The sequence below is a fragment of the Sorex fumeus genome, unplaced genomic scaffold (genome assembly GCF_029834395.1).
Source record: "Sorex fumeus unplaced genomic scaffold, SorFum_2.1 ptg000035l, whole genome shotgun sequence".
NCBI classification, from domain to species: Eukaryota; Metazoa; Chordata; class Mammalia; order Eulipotyphla; family Soricidae; genus Sorex; species Sorex fumeus.
Genome location: NW_026606092.1, coordinates 34,493,681 through 34,511,342, shown reverse-complemented (window position 1 = coordinate 34,511,342; position 17,662 = coordinate 34,493,681). Strand labels below are relative to the sequence as shown.

Sequence of the window (17,662 nt, the reverse complement as noted above, 5' to 3'; positions counted from 1 at the left end):
CCTGGACTCTCTTTTTTACTATATTTCTGAGTCTATTTCCTAGGCTTCCTATTAATTCTGTAACATTACAAGGTATTATTTCTCTCATTTCTACTTCTCTCATTCTTTCTGCCAATTTTTATTCCTGCTTCACTTTTTGGTTCGTTTCTAATATAACTTTCACAGTTTCAAGGCAATCTAAAACAAACAGAGCAGATCACTCACCCAAGTTGACAATAAGAAAGGAATGTTTTTACCCAGTTTTAAGAATGAAAGGTAAAGGTAAAGGTAAAGGCCCTCCCGTTGATCGTCGATTTGCTCGAGCGGGCCCAGTAACGTCTCCATTGGAGACTTTGTTGTTACTGTGTTTGGCATATCGGGCTCTCCGAGAGGGGCGGAGGAATCGAACTCGGGTCGGCCGAAAATTATTCTAAAACGTTATACTACCAACAGTACTTTTAGAAGGCATAAAAATTCTCAACCAGGGGCCAGAATGACAGTTCAGCAGCCAGGGCATTTGTATTGCATGCAACTGATCCAGGTTCAATCTCTAGCACCCCATTTGGTCCCTGGAGCCCATGTGATCCTTGAGTGCAGAGCCAGGAGGAAGTCCTGAATACCACCAGCAGTAGCCCACAAATGAAACAAACAATTGTGAACTAGTCTTCTGTATAACAACCAAGAAAAGAAAAACAAAAAAGTCTAAAAGTAATGTTCCTGAGACCTAGTCCCTCTTTTTTTCCTATAAAGCAGTACTCTGAACTAAGTCCTTTTACTTAAATAACTTGGGGCCAGTGAGATAGTTCTCTTGGGGCCAGTAGGAAGATGCCTAACACGTATGAAGTCATAATTTTCATCCCCAGCACCTCTTGCCCTCCTCACTACCCGAAGGACTACACTGTATTTCCCAAACACTGCTGGGTATGGACCCTAGAGAAATATATATTTTCAAACAAGAAATATAAAAACCTTCAGTGAAACTGTGATTTTTTTCATAAAGTGAATCAAATTCATTAAAAACTCTAGAAACAAGGGCCAGAGAGACAGTACAGTGGGTAAATTACATGTCTTTGGATCCCCCAACAATGCCCTGAGCAAAGAGTAAACCCTAAAAATCTCTAGGTGTGGCCTAACATTAACACACACACACACACACACACACACACACACAGTGCCCTTCAGAAACAAAAACAGTATCTTTAATTATATGAAGGTAGGGAGTGAACTATTACTTTCTGATAACCCATGGTTTTCCTTAATCTACATACTCTTTCTTTTCGGAATCAAATAATAAGTTCTCTGAATTTGAGTAAAATAAAAATTTCTTACAATTCTGTTTTACGTGCTTATTCTTTGGTGGTTATTGCTGCAGTAGAGGGGTTAAAGAGTATTTGCAGCTACTGGGGGATTGGCAATTGTTCTCAGGAATGTGAGAAGGACTTCAAGAGTAGAACGCTGCACCTCACACATGTAAGGCAGATATTCTACTACTGAGTCACAGCCCTGTACAGGAAGTTTGACTGTTTCATTTCTTTGTGCTACACAATTATTGAGAAGAATAATCTTAATGTGTCAATTATTTATTTTCAAATTGCAGAAATACGTATAGCTTCATTTTAGCTATTGAATATCTCTTATACATGACTCCAGCGCTCAGTTTAAAATGCTATGCCTAGCATTAGGGTAAAGAAAAAGAGAGAATTAAAAAAAAAGTTATATTGTGGTCCTTGAGCAAGCTGTATAGAGCCCTGAAGGCCTCCAGCACTAATGGGATATAGCCCAGGTAACTCTGCACAGGGATTGGCAGGGCCTGAGCAGCACCACATCCTCAGGCCCTCCTGGAACTGAATTGCTGAATCACCTGGAGCTGCCCTTGAGAAACCTGAGCACCACTTAGAGGTGTAGGAGGGTAGTTAGGCCCACCCTAAATAAATAAAATAAAATGCTATGGTGGGTTTGATCCCTGGTTCCATAAGAACAAAAAGCTATGTTGGGATATATAAAAAAGTCAGTTTCATAGAGTTCGATTTTTGCATTAAAACAAAAACACTATCCTGATTCACCGTCTCAATAAAAATTACTTAATCTGTTAATTACAGTTATTTCAACTAAGAATAACCTGGCCAACCTGAGTTCGATTCCTCCACTCCTCTCGGAGAGCCCAGCGGGCTACCAAGAGTATCTCGCCCACATGGCAAAGTCAGGCAAGCTACCCCTGACATATTCGAAATGCCAAACACAGTAACAAGTCTCACAATGGAGATGTTACTGGAGCCGCTTGAGCAAACTGTTGAACAAGAGGAGGACAGTGCTACAGTGCTACCATGTAACTCTTATGAAATTCTAAGCATATTTAAGAGAATTAAGCAGTGCCATCAATTAATAACTAAGAATAATCCTAAAAGACATTTCTCAACTCTGGACTTGTTTCAATTATAAAAAGTAGATTAAATTGCTTCTTAAAGTCTCTTTCAACTTCAAAAATCCATTTGAATCATTAGGTTCCACCATTAATTCACTAAAAAAGTTTTATAGTCACTAGTTTTTGAAGCCTCAAAATAATTGAATTTTTTTAATGCTTAAAACAGAAAAAGCATGCTGTATTTAATCATACTAAGTTCTAAAACAGCAAGTAACAAACACTTGTATTTTATCACAGATCAATACTTAGAGCACAGTTTATATTTTTACAGTTTCAAAACCGTTTCTTAATGATAATCTCCCTCTTCAGACATTTATCCTCCTTGCAGATCCCTTAATTCAAAATACTGTACTGAAAAAAGCTCTTAAAAATACATTATTTGAGCACTGAATTTTCACAATGGGCAGTACGCCCTTTCAACCAGAGAATTATTAAGAATGAATGGTAAGCATCAAAACAGATGAAGAAAATAGTTTCTGGAGGTTATGTGCTAGGGACAGGATAGTAGAAGAACGGGGCAAAAAAAAAAAAGGCGAAAAAAGAATAATTTCAATTATATAAATTCAAGATCATTCCATTCCTAATTCAAGGAATATGGAAAGATCTGAGTTAAAATCGTGTGTGTGAGTGAGCATGTGTGTGCATTTTCCTTAGTTATGATAGAGATCAAACTCGTGGTCTCACACATGCAATGTAAGTTCTCAAAAGCTAAGCTACGTCTCAAGCCTTTTTATAATTTTATTTTGCTTTACTTTTTCTTTATAAAGAACAAACCCATGTGATACTAGAGGACAGTACTAAGAATCAACTCATGGCCTTACTCAAGAGTTATTTCCCCGAGAACATTTGCAAACGATTCTGAAAATTATTAAAATTTCACCAAATGGGGCCATAGTGACAGTCTTGCCAGTAAGGCACTTATCTTGCACATAGACAAACTGGGTTCAATCCCTGGCACCCCATATGGACCCCTAAGCCCTTCCTGGAGTGACCCTTGAGCACAGGAGCCTGAGTATAGCCAGATGAGGTCCCAAAACAAAAACAAAAGATAAAATAAAATTCCACAAAATGATCCTTTGGAAAATGAGGATATTATTTGTCTCTTACCCTGGTATTTGCCAATTATATGAGGCTATGTGTTTATGTTTCATAAAGGTCCAAATAAAGATATATAAATCAATCAACACACAAGCAATAATAATCATACTATTTTGGAGAATCAAATTTAAAAATCAGTACACCTAACCTTGCAAAATTATTTAATAATAATAAATTCCAAGTGCCTGATAACCTATAAAGTATATTAATGTTGTATTATTATTATAATTGCCCCGCTCTTGTTTCTTCATGCCAACGGCTATTACACAGATCAACAGTATCACAAAAAGGTTACAAGATCCAAAGAACTATGTGAGCACTCAAATGTCTTTATTAAAGTGGAATTTTGTTTCAAAAACTATACTACTTAAAGCTACATCTGAACAATTTCACACCTCTACCCCAAGTAGAACATTTAGCTGTTTCCATGTGAAGAGAGAGTGGAGAAAAAGCGTAAGGACAAGAACGTATACAGAAGAGAAAAATCTAGCCCTAAGCCTTCAGCTGAACTCTCCTAGGGCTGAGTCTCATAAAAGGTGAAGAGAGGGTCAGGGGAGAGAGCTTAAGGGCCTAGAGCAAATGCTTTACATTTGAGCAGCTCCGATTCTATCTCTAATACCAAAAGGTCCTCAGAGCCACTTCTACGATCACCCTTGAAGCACAAGGCAGGGCAATTAACCCCACCCCCTCCTTAAGTGCCACTCAAAAATAAAAACAAAAAGATAGGCAATGTTATTAGCACAGCAATCACTCACAACTGCATCACCTGTGCTAGTTCGTTCTCAATATGATGTTCAAGAAGTCAAATTACATATTAAAAGCCATGTTTTAAAAGAAATACTGATACGCAATCTGTTTTCACTTTAATTCTGTTTCGCTTTAATCACAAAGTATAAAGATGTCTGCCTTAATCTTCACCTTCACTGCTGAAGTTTCCTATACCTTTAATTTCCTCCAGGACGCTTCCAATTATAGATCATTTAATTCAGTAACAAATCCCAACTTAACAACTCCTTTGTCTCACATAAACTCACACAATCTTAAATTTACCTTGGTGCCTATTTATAATCCACTAGACTCTCAATCCTAGACTGCTTGAAAACTTCAATTAAAAAGCTGTGAATTGTAATAATTACAATATATTGTGTCCATACTAAGCATCAAACACTGCTGAATATTTTTCACAATGTATCTCAAAACAAAAATAGATGCTATAATCTTCAAATTACAGATAGGAACAAAACATACAGAGCTTTGAGTACAAGGTCATGAAAGGAGGCAAGTGGTAGACCCTGAACTTCAAAGAAAAAAAGCCCTTGCAAACCATCACCGTTCACTGTCCTCCCACTGTTCATCAATTTGCTTGAGCGGGCCCAGTAATGTCTCCATTGGAGTAGAAAATAATATAAATGCCAGCAGGTATAAACTTGGGCTACAAAAGAAACATATTTTCTCAATTTTATCTAATTTGCTCCACTACTATATGCCAATGCCCTATTTCAAAATTCTTACAAACTGATGCTAAGACTTGTTTAAAAATCATCTAAGACAACTGGGATTCTAAGTCACTGGATTTGGGTATTTTTGAATTTTTTAACCACACCCTTAATTCCTCCATTAACGGAGGTCATTCCTCCAATAACGACTAGTGTTCTACAATGTACCACTTTCAAGAACTTCATGTCAAATACCTTTTCTACATCTGATTCTACTAAATCCCATTCTAAAAATACAAATATTCTTAAAGTCTTATATTCAACACGTACACTCCACGACGGGAGAATTTTTAGTTCCCTAATTTCCCAGAGAGTTAATTTTTTTCTAGAAATTAAATTTAAAGTTTTAAATAAAAACTGGCGATATATCATGATTGGTATACAGTAAGTGATCAATAAATTAGTTCCTTCTCACATTAGATAATCCAGTCACATGACGTTACAACACTCATTTCTTAAAGTCAGGGAATGGTGCAAGAGGGCTAAACCCAGGAAGCAGCTGTTCTCCCCTATGAGCTGTATCTTAGCTTATCCTCCCCGGGGCCATCCGAATACTTAGAGGATAGTTCAGATCCAACCTTCACCAAAATTTTCTGGACTATCCACAACAATCTTTCCTTACTTACAACATACCTGAATTACATCAGCAAAATATTTACCATAATATTTGATGAAATGCAAGCTTCTAATGCTTGGGGTCATACTCCAGGCTCTGCACTCAGGAATTACTCCCGGCGGTGCTCAGGGCACCATGCGGGATGGATCTGTGTTGGTCCTGTGCAAGGCAAGAGCCCAACGAGCTGTACTATCTCTCTGGCCCTCTAATTCCTTTTTGAATGGCTTTTTGCTTCCTTCTCTTAGAGATTCTTAAAGACCATGTGTTACACATTTTCATTTTAATTCCAAGTATACCTAGCCAGCTGCTAAGCTGGAAGCTCTGATTCCAATCTACCAATGCAAATAATACCTAAATATTGAGCTGGAGGAACAGCACCTTGGGTAGGGCGTTTGCCCTACAGGCAGCTGACCGGGGTTCGATTCCCAGCATATACTATTTTCTGTTGTTATGGTTTGCAAGGGCTTTTTTCTTTGAAGGTGTATAGTCTCCCCAGCACTGCCAGGAGTAATTCCTGAGTGCAGAGCCTGGAATAACCCCTGTGGATCGCCAGGTCTGACCCAAAAAGCCCCCCCCCCAAAAAAAAACCCAACCCCCTAATTATTAACATTTCAAATCGCTACCAACATGAAACAGCTTTACATCATAGAGAATACTCGAAAAAATACCTAATGATTTAAAGTTAGATGCTACCATAAGTTACTATGTCCTCCCATTGTTCATCGATTTGCTCAAGCAGGCCCAGTAAAGTCTCCATTATGAGACTTGTTGACTACCATATGTATATACAACAATACCTTGGGCAAACAGTTTAATGTCTCTAAACCAAAACTTGGTTTTATGAAACCAAGTCTACAAAATGGTGATGATACTTCTCAGGCTTATGTGAAAAGTAAATGAAAAAATACAAAGTATTTACCAAAAAGTCTGTCACCTAAGTCTTGATAAATGTTAGCTATCCCTATTTCCTGATAAAGCCTAGAGTGAAATTTTTTCTAGAGATTAAATGTTAGGAAACGCCTAGGAATTCACATATCCAGAAAAAAATATCAAGTCAGAAACGTTTGACGATAAACTGTCTCTGATTAAATCACAAGCACAACCAGGAATGTTTAAACAGGATAACTCTAAACAAGGATACAACTATACTAACAAAAATAAAATGAAACAAGTAATTCTAAAACAGAGATCAGAAGCCCCCACGGTGTCATAGACAGAACTTAAGCCTCATAAGCTTCTCTGTGGAGGAGGGAGGGGTGTTTCCAATAAGAGGTGCAACACCTAGCAACATTCAGGAACTATGCGGTGCCTCCAGGGAACCCAAACCACCACTGGTCTTTTTCACCATCTCCCCAGCCCAAGGATGGGTCTTAAAAAACAACTCTCACTACGGGCCAACCAGGCCATTAAATTCACCAGCAGGAGGCCTAGCACAGGGGCTAAGGTGCAGATTTCACATGTGGCTGAAACAGGTTTGATCTCCAACACCGAATAAGGTCCCCAGCACTAGGAGGAGTGATCCCTAAGCACAGCGCCAGGAGTAGTCCTGGGCAAAACAGGTGTGTGGCCCAGAAACAAAACAAATTTCCTAGTACTGTTGTCTCCTCACTTGTAAAATGAGGCAAAAATGGCAGCCACAATAATAAGTTACAACTGCAAGATGAAAATAAATTGGTAAGTGTGGTCAGCAAGTCCTCCAGCAGTGGCTCTTCTCCTCTGAAAAAACTTCTGGAATTGGAGAGACAGTTCAGGGGTTAAGGCACTGCCTTAAACACTGCCAATAAATGCTGGTTTGATTACCAGCACCACATATGGTCACCTGAGCGTCACCAGGAGATATCCCAGAGAAGAGAGACATGAGCCCTGCCAGGCATGGTACAAAAAAAAAAAGTACAGTAAAAATAAAATTTCCCAAACTTGTGTTTTACAATAATATTCAAAGGTTCACTAACTAGAATAAAACACATTCCAAAAGTCAGTATTTCAAATCTGGCAACAGGGCTGGAGGGGGTGGGAGGGTTGATAGATAAGAAAGAAAAGGAGAAAGATTTTAGGTAAGCCTAAGTAAGACTCTTGTACTTCTCAATATTCAACAGGAGGATGTGTTATACTTCAAAGAGAAAGCAAATCAAAACTCTGCATATAAAGGAGTAAGGATCTTTTTTTTTCTAAAGTAGCCACAAGCTATTGTAAATGAGTCTGCCCTTAGAAATGGCTGGGAAAATAGATTATTAAAATCGATATGCAGAACTCAAGTAAAAATCATGAACTTCCTACTTACGTTTCTCCTCACGCGTGTCCAGTGTTCTCACACAAGACTATCCTTTCTACACTGTTAGAAGGTGTAGCCACACAAAATGAATAAAGTAAGTCCTCCATCCACTGACTCCAAATTACATATGCTTACATTTTAAGATTGCTAAGTCAGAAGAAAACAAAATTCACTCTAAGTCTGAATATAACCAAAAGTTTGGCAATATGAACCTCTGCTACCATAATCAATGGAAATAATTTACCATTGTGAGACATTTATAGAACGTTTCTTTAAAAAAAAAAAAAGAAAATTTCACAGTACAAGTGTCTGTAACCAAACAACCAGTATAAGAATATGTAAAAAGTGTAAGAATTCTTTTATTTGACTTGAATGTTAAATACATGCAAATAATACTTTTAACAAGTGCTGAGATATTTTTAAAAAAACGCTTTTCTAAAAATGTTTTCAACATTGGTAGGTCTGAATTTCTAACTGAGAAGTTCAGTTCTTAAGCAATTAGTTCTATCGATGAGATTCCCTAACCTAATATATCTATTCTTCAGTGATATTCTAACAGACCAGAAAGATGTGTAAATATGGTTATCAACATGAAGCAATTATTTCCAAATTCTTTTTGAAAGGGATTACTTTCTTTCACAACATGAAACCTGAGCTTAAGTAATTCTTTATTTCATTTAAGATAAAACATCTTTACTTGCCCAGGATCTCTAAATTTTGGGGTTAATCTTCCTGTTTTCCTTACTTTAAAAGTTTTTCTGCCCTAACATTACCGATTTTCATAAATGACCACTATTTTTGGCCACTGTTTGTCTAACTTAAATAAGGAAATGGAATGAACAATCTGACTGATCATAATTTTTCACGTACATGTCTTGTGCAATGAGCATTAGAAACCTATGAAAACGTTAAGTGAATTCTTTCTGTTTTCCTTCTTGGGGGTGGGGGATGGCCCACACCAGGCTACACTCCATTCGTGCTACCATCTTTCTGCCCCATAAGTGCATTTTTTTAAAGCACAAATGAACAAATACTACAGGCACACAACTTGAATCCCAGGACCACAGTACTCTTGAATATAAGCTACCCTGTCAGGGCCAAATTTAGAGATGCTTATTATGTGAGCTATCTTCCAATGGACTAATAAAGCTGAAGGTTCAACTTTCCAAGAGTTGCATTAAGCACAACAGGGCAAATTTTTTTTTAAAATTCGAATAGCAAAACAAACAGATGTCTACAGGTGAAATTTCAGACTGAGGGATGGTAAAAGAAGGTTAAGGAGAAATACAACATCCCAATTTAGAACCGTTCCAGCCATTATGCTGGGTCTCAGTTAACTTCTCGTGCGGAAAGCGTAATATAATTATGTGGTAACAATCAAAGTATTAAAAGACAAACATTCTAAATAATGACCAAATGGCTCTCCTTATACCTTTTGGTCACTTAGCAAGTGTTTTAAATTCAAGGCTCCCCTATCACAAGAGGTCCTTTAAAGCAGTTAAACCTCTATTAGTATCAGTCCCATTCAGAAAATAATGACAATTCAAAAGGAAAAACCTAAGTGGGGGGAGAGGGGGAAATTCTCCTTAATATGCTACCATATTTTTATGAGGATAACAATTATCTACACTTATCGATTTCTAGAACAAAAAAAAAAATCACATAATTTTTCTTCACCAAAGCCTGCTTGAAAATTTCTTCTCCGAGGGAAGTAATGGGGGAGAGGGGTCACCAGCCCCAGGAACATCAGTAATGTGGGGGAGTGACAGAGCTAAACATCCAAACTGCAGAGTCAACAACAATGAAACCATGAGATCCAAGCTGCAACCACAGAGTTCTAAAACGTGCCTGTCAAAGTGGCAGGCTGGTGGCAGGGGATGACACAGGACACAAACTGGAACACTGGTGGGAGTTGACACTGGTGGTGGGACTGGGGCTGGAACATCATTTAAAATTCAACTATCATCAACTCTGTCAATCACAGTTCTTTGAATCGAAAGAGTTAGAGACAATTAAAAAAAAAAAAAAAGAAGAAGTTTAAGAAAAGATTCCTTCTCAGGCCAGGCCAGGCCAGTCTAAAAACTGACCCTGAAGGTAATTTGGCTACCCGGGTTAACGAGACGAAGACCTATGTATGAGCTGTCCACCAAACATACGGAGACTTCAAGGCTAAACTAGGCTGGCACTTCCCGGGGGGAAAGTATTAATAAATCAGCTCCTTTCCCGGGTGCACGGCTGGGATTTTGGCAACTGCAACAGCAGCGTGGAGGTGCGGGCATGAACACCGGTGCAATTTCACAACCTAGAAAAGCGAGGCACCTATGTCTGTTAAGTGACAAAAGTCTGCTGAATCACAAAAGGTAGGTGGGGGGTGGGGGGAGACTGATGAGCCAATTCTCACTGCGCTCAGCCCCGAAACCCCTCCCTCACCCGAGCACTTTGGAGTGGCAATAAAAACCATCACGAAACCTCCTAATACTAAAGGAGGCCTTATTTTCAGTTTTTCGGGGTTTTTTTTTTCTTTCCCCCCTAGGCGTGCTGCAACCGTTCTGCAACTGCCTTGCTGACCTTGCCAAAGGCCCCGTGTCCACCCTTGGGGTCGGCGTCTCCTACTTGAACGACCCTCACTGCACCTCCCTGGCACCACCAGCTGGTCGGAAGGACGCCAGAGCCTCCCGGCCCGCGTCCGTCCGCGGAGGGGCGTCCAGCACGCGGTCCATCCCCTCCTCGGGCGGCCGCCGAGCCCGCTCAGGACCCCGGACCCGGCTGGCTCGGAAGCGGCCGGGCGATGCTGCGGGCAGGTCGGAGGCGAAAAAACTGCCTTATAAGGGTATAAAGGGCCGCGCGGGCAGGAAGCGGCTTTGACAAAACTAAGGAAGTTGCAGCGCGCTTGCTCGCTGCGGGTGTGTGTGTGTGTGCGTGTGTGTGTGTGTGTGTGTGTTGGGGGGAGGAGAGAAACTTGGTCCCGGCAAGAGGAGTCGCACATTGACACTTTCCGCCCGCGAAGGCGGACGGGAGCGAGTCGGGTCTCCACCACCAACGGCTGCAAACACACACGCACAGACACACACACACACACTCACACTCAACACTCCCGCGCGCGCAAGCACGCACGCACGCACGCAGGCAGCGCGAGCTGGCACAGCCCCGGAGCCCAAAGGTGGGGGGGTGGGCGGCGAGGAGGCGAGCCCCGGTCTCGGTTCCCGTTTCCCGAGTCCCCCCCGCCCGGCCTGTCCCCACCCACCCACCCACCCACCCGCACCCCCGCACACCCACCCACACCCCGAGCAGCGCCGCGGTGTGTTGTCACGGCCCGAGCTTGCTTGCACAACCCACGAGCCGCCGGCGCTTCTCCTTTTCCCGTGCCCCCCGCCAGCCCCGTCCAGGGCCGGGCCGGGTGCAAGCCCGCCCCCCACCACCGCGGTACCCCCCAGACACACACACAGACAGACACACACACACAGACACACACACAGAGACACACAACGCCCCCCCCCGCCCCCACCCCAAGCCCCACGGGCCGGCGGGCAGGAAGCGGGCAGCGCCCAGACACCGCCACCGCCGCCCTGGCCCGGGGCCCGGCGCCCCCCCACCCCGGCTCGCGACCCCCCGCGCCCCGCCGGGCCCGGCCCGGCCCCGGGGAGGGTCTCGGCGCGCGGCCCCACCCTCGCCCGGCGGCCGACACACACGGCGGCGCGCGGCCCCATTCATCCCGCCGGCGCGTGCCCCCCGCGGCGCGCCATTGTCCTCCCGCCGCCCCGCTCGCCCCCCGCGCCCACCCCGCCGCCCCCCGCCCCGCCCGGCCTTACCCCGTGCCACAGTCCACCACGCAGGCCGGCAGCCGCCCCGCCATCTTCGCGCTCGCCTGCTGCTGCCGCCGTCTGCTCCGTGCGGGTCGCGGCCGGGGATGGGCGGCGGGAGGGGCGAGCTAGCTGACCATCCGCGGCCGGGGAGGGTGGCGGGAGGGCGCGAGGCGGGGGCCAGCGAGCGAGCGAGCGAGCGAGCGGCAGCGGCAACGGCAACGGCGGCGGCTCGTCAGCGGCCACCACTTCCGCAACCCGGGCGGGCAGGCCGGGCGGGCGCGTCCCCGCCCCGCCCCGCCGCGGCCTCCTCCTCCCCCCCGCCCCCGCCTCTCGCGCTCTCCCCTCCTCCTCACTCCGGCCCCCGCCCTACAACTGCTCTCCCCGCCGCACGCCGCCTCGCTCCGGGGAGCCAAGATGGCCGCCAGCGCCGACGCCCCGGCCAGGCCAGGCCCAGGCCGCCAGCGCCAGCGCGAGCGCTTCCGGCTCCGGGCGGGCGGGGCGGCGGCGCATGCGCGCTGCGGGGCGCCCGCGGGGAGCGGCTCCGGTCCCGCGGGGCGGCGGGTCCACGCCGGGTTTGCCGAAAGGGGCGGGGCGAGGCGAGGAGGGGCGGGGCTATGATGGGTGGGGGCGGGGCTATGCAAGGAGGAGGCGGGGCTATGGGGGCGGGGCGGGGCGGAGAAGTCGCTTCGGAAGCTGCCAGCGGCTTTTTCGTTACAATGACTCGCCTCCCGGCTTGCGGGAGGAGGAGGAGGAGGAGGAGGAGGAGGAGGAGGAGGGGGAGGAGGAGGAGGGGGAGGAGGAGGAGGGGGAGGAGGGGGAGGAGGGGGAGGAGGAGGAGCAGGAGGAAGAGGAGCAGGAGGAGGAGGAGGGGGAGGAGGAGGAGCAGGAGCAGGAGGAGCAGGAGGAGGAGAGGAGGAGGAGGAGGAGGAGGAGGAGGGGGAGGAGCAGGAGGAGGCACCGCGCCCTGCTCTCGCGAGTGCCTTCCGCCGGCGTCCTGCTGGAAAACGGCCTGGTGGAAAAGGCTCCGAGAAGTTGAGCGGCGGCTGCTTTTCTGAACGGCGAAGCGCAGCGCCAGCAAGGACAAAGGCTTTGCACCGCCGCTGCTTCTGCCTCTGTGCGGAGGTTCTGTGGGGCGACACGTGTGCCCGGTGACAGCCTCCCGCAACTGTCCACGGTTTAGCTCCTGACCCTTCCTGGGCGTCGCACCGCGCCCCACGATTCCTCTCAATTAGGCTTCTGCACAAATAGGCTTTTATTTTATCAGAGCTTTCAAATGCATGATGATCCAGATGTCCCCCTGGGGCAGTTTTAAGATGCTGTTATGCCTTGAGTTAAGGTCTAAAAAAATTTTTAATTGGTTTAAAAAAAAAAGGAGCTCGAGAGCATAAAACAATGATTTTTCATTTTAAGTATGCATTAGAAGGCTCTGCAGTCAAATGCTCTACCCCGGAGTTATGCCCTCTCTTGCTTTAGAATATTCTGGGACATTTGTTCAACACAGATGGTTAGGCCACACACACACACCTGAAATTTTCTGGTTAAAGAATTTGCAGTGGGAGTAGGTCATTTGCATTGCTACCACGTTCCCAGGTGATGGATCTGGACCGAGTTTATCTTCTGATAAATCCTGATGAATCTGCTTAATGAGGCTGAAATAAAAACACTTTCCTTAAGAAAGGATTTCGTATTTGCTCCAGAAGATCAGAAACGTGAATACGGATGGATCAGAAGAGTGAAAAGGGCTTTTCATTCATTTGATAGATAGGCCTAGTTCACCCAGTTTATTCTAGACCCTGGTTCTCAGAGCACAAATAAACGGCCTCAGCCCGCAAAGAACTTAGTTTAGTGAGAAAATACACATTGTGCTCAGAGCAACGAAAAGCTGAGAGCAGGGGTTTTTGAGAAACGAAAGTGAGTGGGAAATGAGAGAGAAGTAGAAGATGGGGAAGACTTCTTTGGCAAAATGCCTTTTAAAAGTTAAGCCTGAAGGATAGTAGGAGATAAAGAAAAGGGTGAGAAGGAATAGGAGTCTCCAAGAGAAAGGGAACCAGAAATGCAAAAGGCCTGAAGTTGCCAAAAGCTCGGCTGCTTGCATGGATTGAAAGAGACTGAAGTTGTCCAAGTGCAGCCAGTTAAGGAAGATAGGATGGGAGGTGGAAGGTGAGGAAGAGTCAAACTGTCCTGGATAAAGGTTTATGTAACGGTCTAAAAACTTGGTTTAAGGGGCTGGAGCAATAGCACAAAGGTAGGGCGTTTGCCTTGCACGTGTCCGGCCCAGGTTCAAATCCCAGCATCCCATATGGTTCCCTGAGCACTGCCAGGAGTAATTCCTGAGTGCAGAGCCAGGAGTAATCCCTGAGCATCGCCGGGAGTGACCCAGAAAGCAAAAAAAATAAAAAACCTTAGTTTAAAAGAGTCTTGGAACTATTAAAGAGATTTCAGCCCTTGTTTAAATATTGTTGCTGCTTCATAGCAAGTCTCATGTTGTCCATAGATGCTGGAGTCCAGCATCTGAAATACAGAAACACGAGAAGTAGCACCCAGACAGGATCAGATCTGTACAGCGGAGACTCTAGACGTTAGGAACTTGAACTGGTTGCTGGGTGACACCCGTGTTGGTAGCCCCCCAAGATAACTGTCCACACTCTGGCTTCAAGAATCAGAAACTAAGAATGTTTCCCCGTCCAGGCTGGTGATGTGACCTTATGAGTGCAGAGGGCTTTGATGAGGCTATGACACTGAAAAGCCACCAAAGACAGTGGAAAGCTATTGCTGAGAGCTATAGGTGTGGTGTTGCCAGAGCCTCTCTCTCTTTTTTTTTTAAAGAAATAATAGAACTCTCTTTGTATCTGCTGGTAATTGTCTGCAGTCTCTGTTTGACCTGTGAGTAGCCAGTTTTCATTGTTTTGTTTGAGAGACTGCTTAAGGTTTACTAATCTATTGCACTCGAATATGAATCTTCTAAGGGTCCTAGGTAATCTTATCTCACAGGCACGAGGAAACCTATCCTAGTCCCTTTCACATAACTATGATAGTCCTGTGTCTATGAAGCCTGTGACTATAAAAAGTGTTTGGTAGCTTCTTGTAAATGCCATTGTGCTTGTTCCTCATAATTTGTCTACTAATTTGCTTACTAAAGACCTTTTTACTTCCTGCTTACTGTATACCAAATTGGCTAGTGTCTACACCGCTGCTGTGACAAAGCCTTCCTCAGCTATACAGAGCCTCAGATGCACATCCGGCAGAAACATTTCTGACCACCTTCTGTTTTTGTTCACCCTTCTGCAAGCACAAAGTAGAGGATGCCAGAGATCAAACGTCTTTAGAGACAGAAAGGAAAGCAGAGGTAGATGGGTAGGGTTTATTTGACTTTCCCACGTTATTTCCTAAAAGCATCCTGGTTTCTTTTGCATCCACATCATCTAGGTTGCTTCATTCTTGTTCATTTCCAAGCCTAACGGCCAACCTTTCAAACATTTGTGACTCTTAGGACATTCTTCCATTAAATCCCCTTTGCTAAAATTGCTAGTAACAATTTCAACTACTTGCCTCAATTTAAGTAACCCTAAATGACACAGAAGCCCAGATTCAGTGATTGTCCTAATCTGTTAGAGAAACTAAGAAGCAATTCAGAACAAAATCAGGTTATGTGTTTTGAATTTTGGGGTGTGGGTGTGGGTGTGCGCGCGTGCAAACGCAGACGTGTGTATGTGCATACTCACCAGGGATTGAATCCAGTTCTCATGCATGAAAGACATGTGTTTTGTAGGTCACCCATATTCCTGTTCACCTAAAACCCATTTCTGACACCTCCTTAGGAATCTCTAGTTGTAACTCTGCAAGCAGTTTTTAATTTTGACTGATATAGTATTACCACTTACCATGAGATTTATTTAATCATTTATGTGTTTTAAGAATTACTTTCCCTGGGATGGAGGCGGGGGATACTGGGGACATTGGTGGTAGAAAATGTGCATTGATGGAGGGATGTGTGTTTGATCATTCTATGGCTGAAGCTCAAACGTGAAAGCTTTGTAACTGTATCTCATGGTGATTCAATAAAAGAAAAAAAATTACACAGAAAAAAAGTTACTTTCTATATTCTCTGGATCTTAAAATGTCCAAAAATTTCACAAATCAATCAGGCTTTATTAATATGAAAACTTTTTTTTTTAACACATCTTAGTTACATAGTTCCTCTTCATAATAAAATACCTGGACTTTATTTTGGTATCCAAAATCAAATGTTTCAATGTCATTTACAGGTAGTTTAATAGTATAGTTAAGTTATTGTTAATGAAATTGAAGTATGTAAGTTTCAAATGTTGAAAGTCTTTGAATCATTGAAATCACTGAAAATTAATGTGTGTTTACTGCATTCCTCTACTAAAAGCCCAACCTTAGCCTTCAGTATATATTTATTACCTGTTCCAGCCGATCTATCCTCTCTCCCCATTTTCCTCTTCGCTTTTGGTAACCAATAATTGGTCTTTTACCATAAAAGTCTACTTTTGTTTTGTCTTGCCTTTGTGTTTTTTTTTTCCACCACACACGAGTGAAATCATAGGAGGTCTTTCTCCTTCTAGTTTGCTTCTCTGAGCACGATGCCCTCTAGGCCTAGCATCTTTGGCAAACAGCAGGATTTCATCTTTTATTTTTCATAGCTGAACAGTGTTGGATTGCATATGTGTATGCTGTGTTATTGCTATCCATCCATGAGCCAGTGAGAACTTGTATAATTTGTAGTTCTCAATATTATAAATAATTCTGCATAAATAAACATATTGCATTTGTGTCTTCAAATGAGTCACTGTCACTGTCCTCCCATTGTTTATCAATTTTCTCGAGCAGGCCCAGTAATGTCTCCATTGTGAGACTTGTTGTTACTCTGTTTGGCATACCAAATACGTCAACAGGTAGCTTGCCAGGCTTTGCCGTGCGGGCGAGACACTCTCGGTAGCTTGCCGGGCTCTCTGAAAGGGGTGGAGGAATCGAACCAGGGTCGGCCCAGTTGTCCAAGTGCAAGGCAAATGCCCTATCCACTGTGCTATCGCTACAGCCCTTCAAATGAGTATTTTTTGTTATTTTTTTAGTAGATAGACTCAGAAGTAGGATAAACGACTTATATGAAATTTCTGTTTAACTTTTTGAGGAATTTCCATACTGCATTCTATAAGGAAGCACCAATTTATATTCACACAAACAATGAACAGGGTTCTCTTCTCCATATCCTCCCAACACGTGTTCCTTCATTCATTCATTCATTCATCATCCTGTTAATCGTCGATTGCCTCGAGCAGGCCCCAGTAACGTCTCTTTCATCCTAGCCCTGAGATTATATTCAAGGTTTTTTAGGAGAATGAGACCCATCATTGTTACTGGTATTTGGCATATTTGGTGCGCCACGGGGAGTTTGCCAGACTCTGCCCTGTGGGCAGGCTACATTCGATAGCCTGCAAGTTTCTCTAGAGTAGGAATGAGATAATGAGATATCATAAAAAGATGTTTTGATAAGATGTTGCGCGGCCGCGAATGCAGCCGCGGGGTTCCGGTAGCTGCATTTTGTAGTCTCTGAGTCTTGGCCGCTGATGGGATTACACGGCACCAGGGGGCCAGGTGGTGGGTGTGACCCCCGCCTACTGGAATTTGGAGGATCTGGGTGGAGGATGCTCGACTCCAATTCGAGTAGGCTTGGAGATCTCGGCCCCGGAACCCGCGTGGCTTTGTCCCTCTGCCAGTACCTTCATGTGTGCGGAGAGTGGTCTCAGCATGGTGGTGGCTGGTCCTGGAGGTCTTCGGCTGCCGGAGCCCTGGTCGGGGTGGGGAGGAAAGCTCAACCCGCTCCCCTCCAAGGGACCCCGGCGAGGAACAGCCAGGCGCAGGGGCAGGAGACTGACTGCACTGGTCTCGTCCGGGAGCTGCATTTTGTAGTCTCTGAGTCTTGGCCGCTGATGAGATTACACGGCACCAGGGGGC

The 17,662-nt window shown here is 44.5% G+C and overlaps 1 protein-coding gene across 1 annotated transcript in view; it reads right to left on the bottom strand.

The window, feature by feature from the left end:
- The window catches only part of ACTR3 (actin related protein 3), a 51,882-nt gene extending 39,976 nt beyond the window's left edge, over positions 1–11,906 (bottom strand). The window contains exon 1 of the mRNA XM_056117621.1: positions 11,693–11,906. Coding sequence (XP_055973596.1) covers positions 11,693–11,736 — 44 coding nt within the window. The 5' untranslated portion in view covers positions 11,737–11,906. The remainder of the gene's footprint in view (positions 1–11,692) is intronic.
- Positions 11,907–17,662: the final 5,756 nt, after the last annotated feature.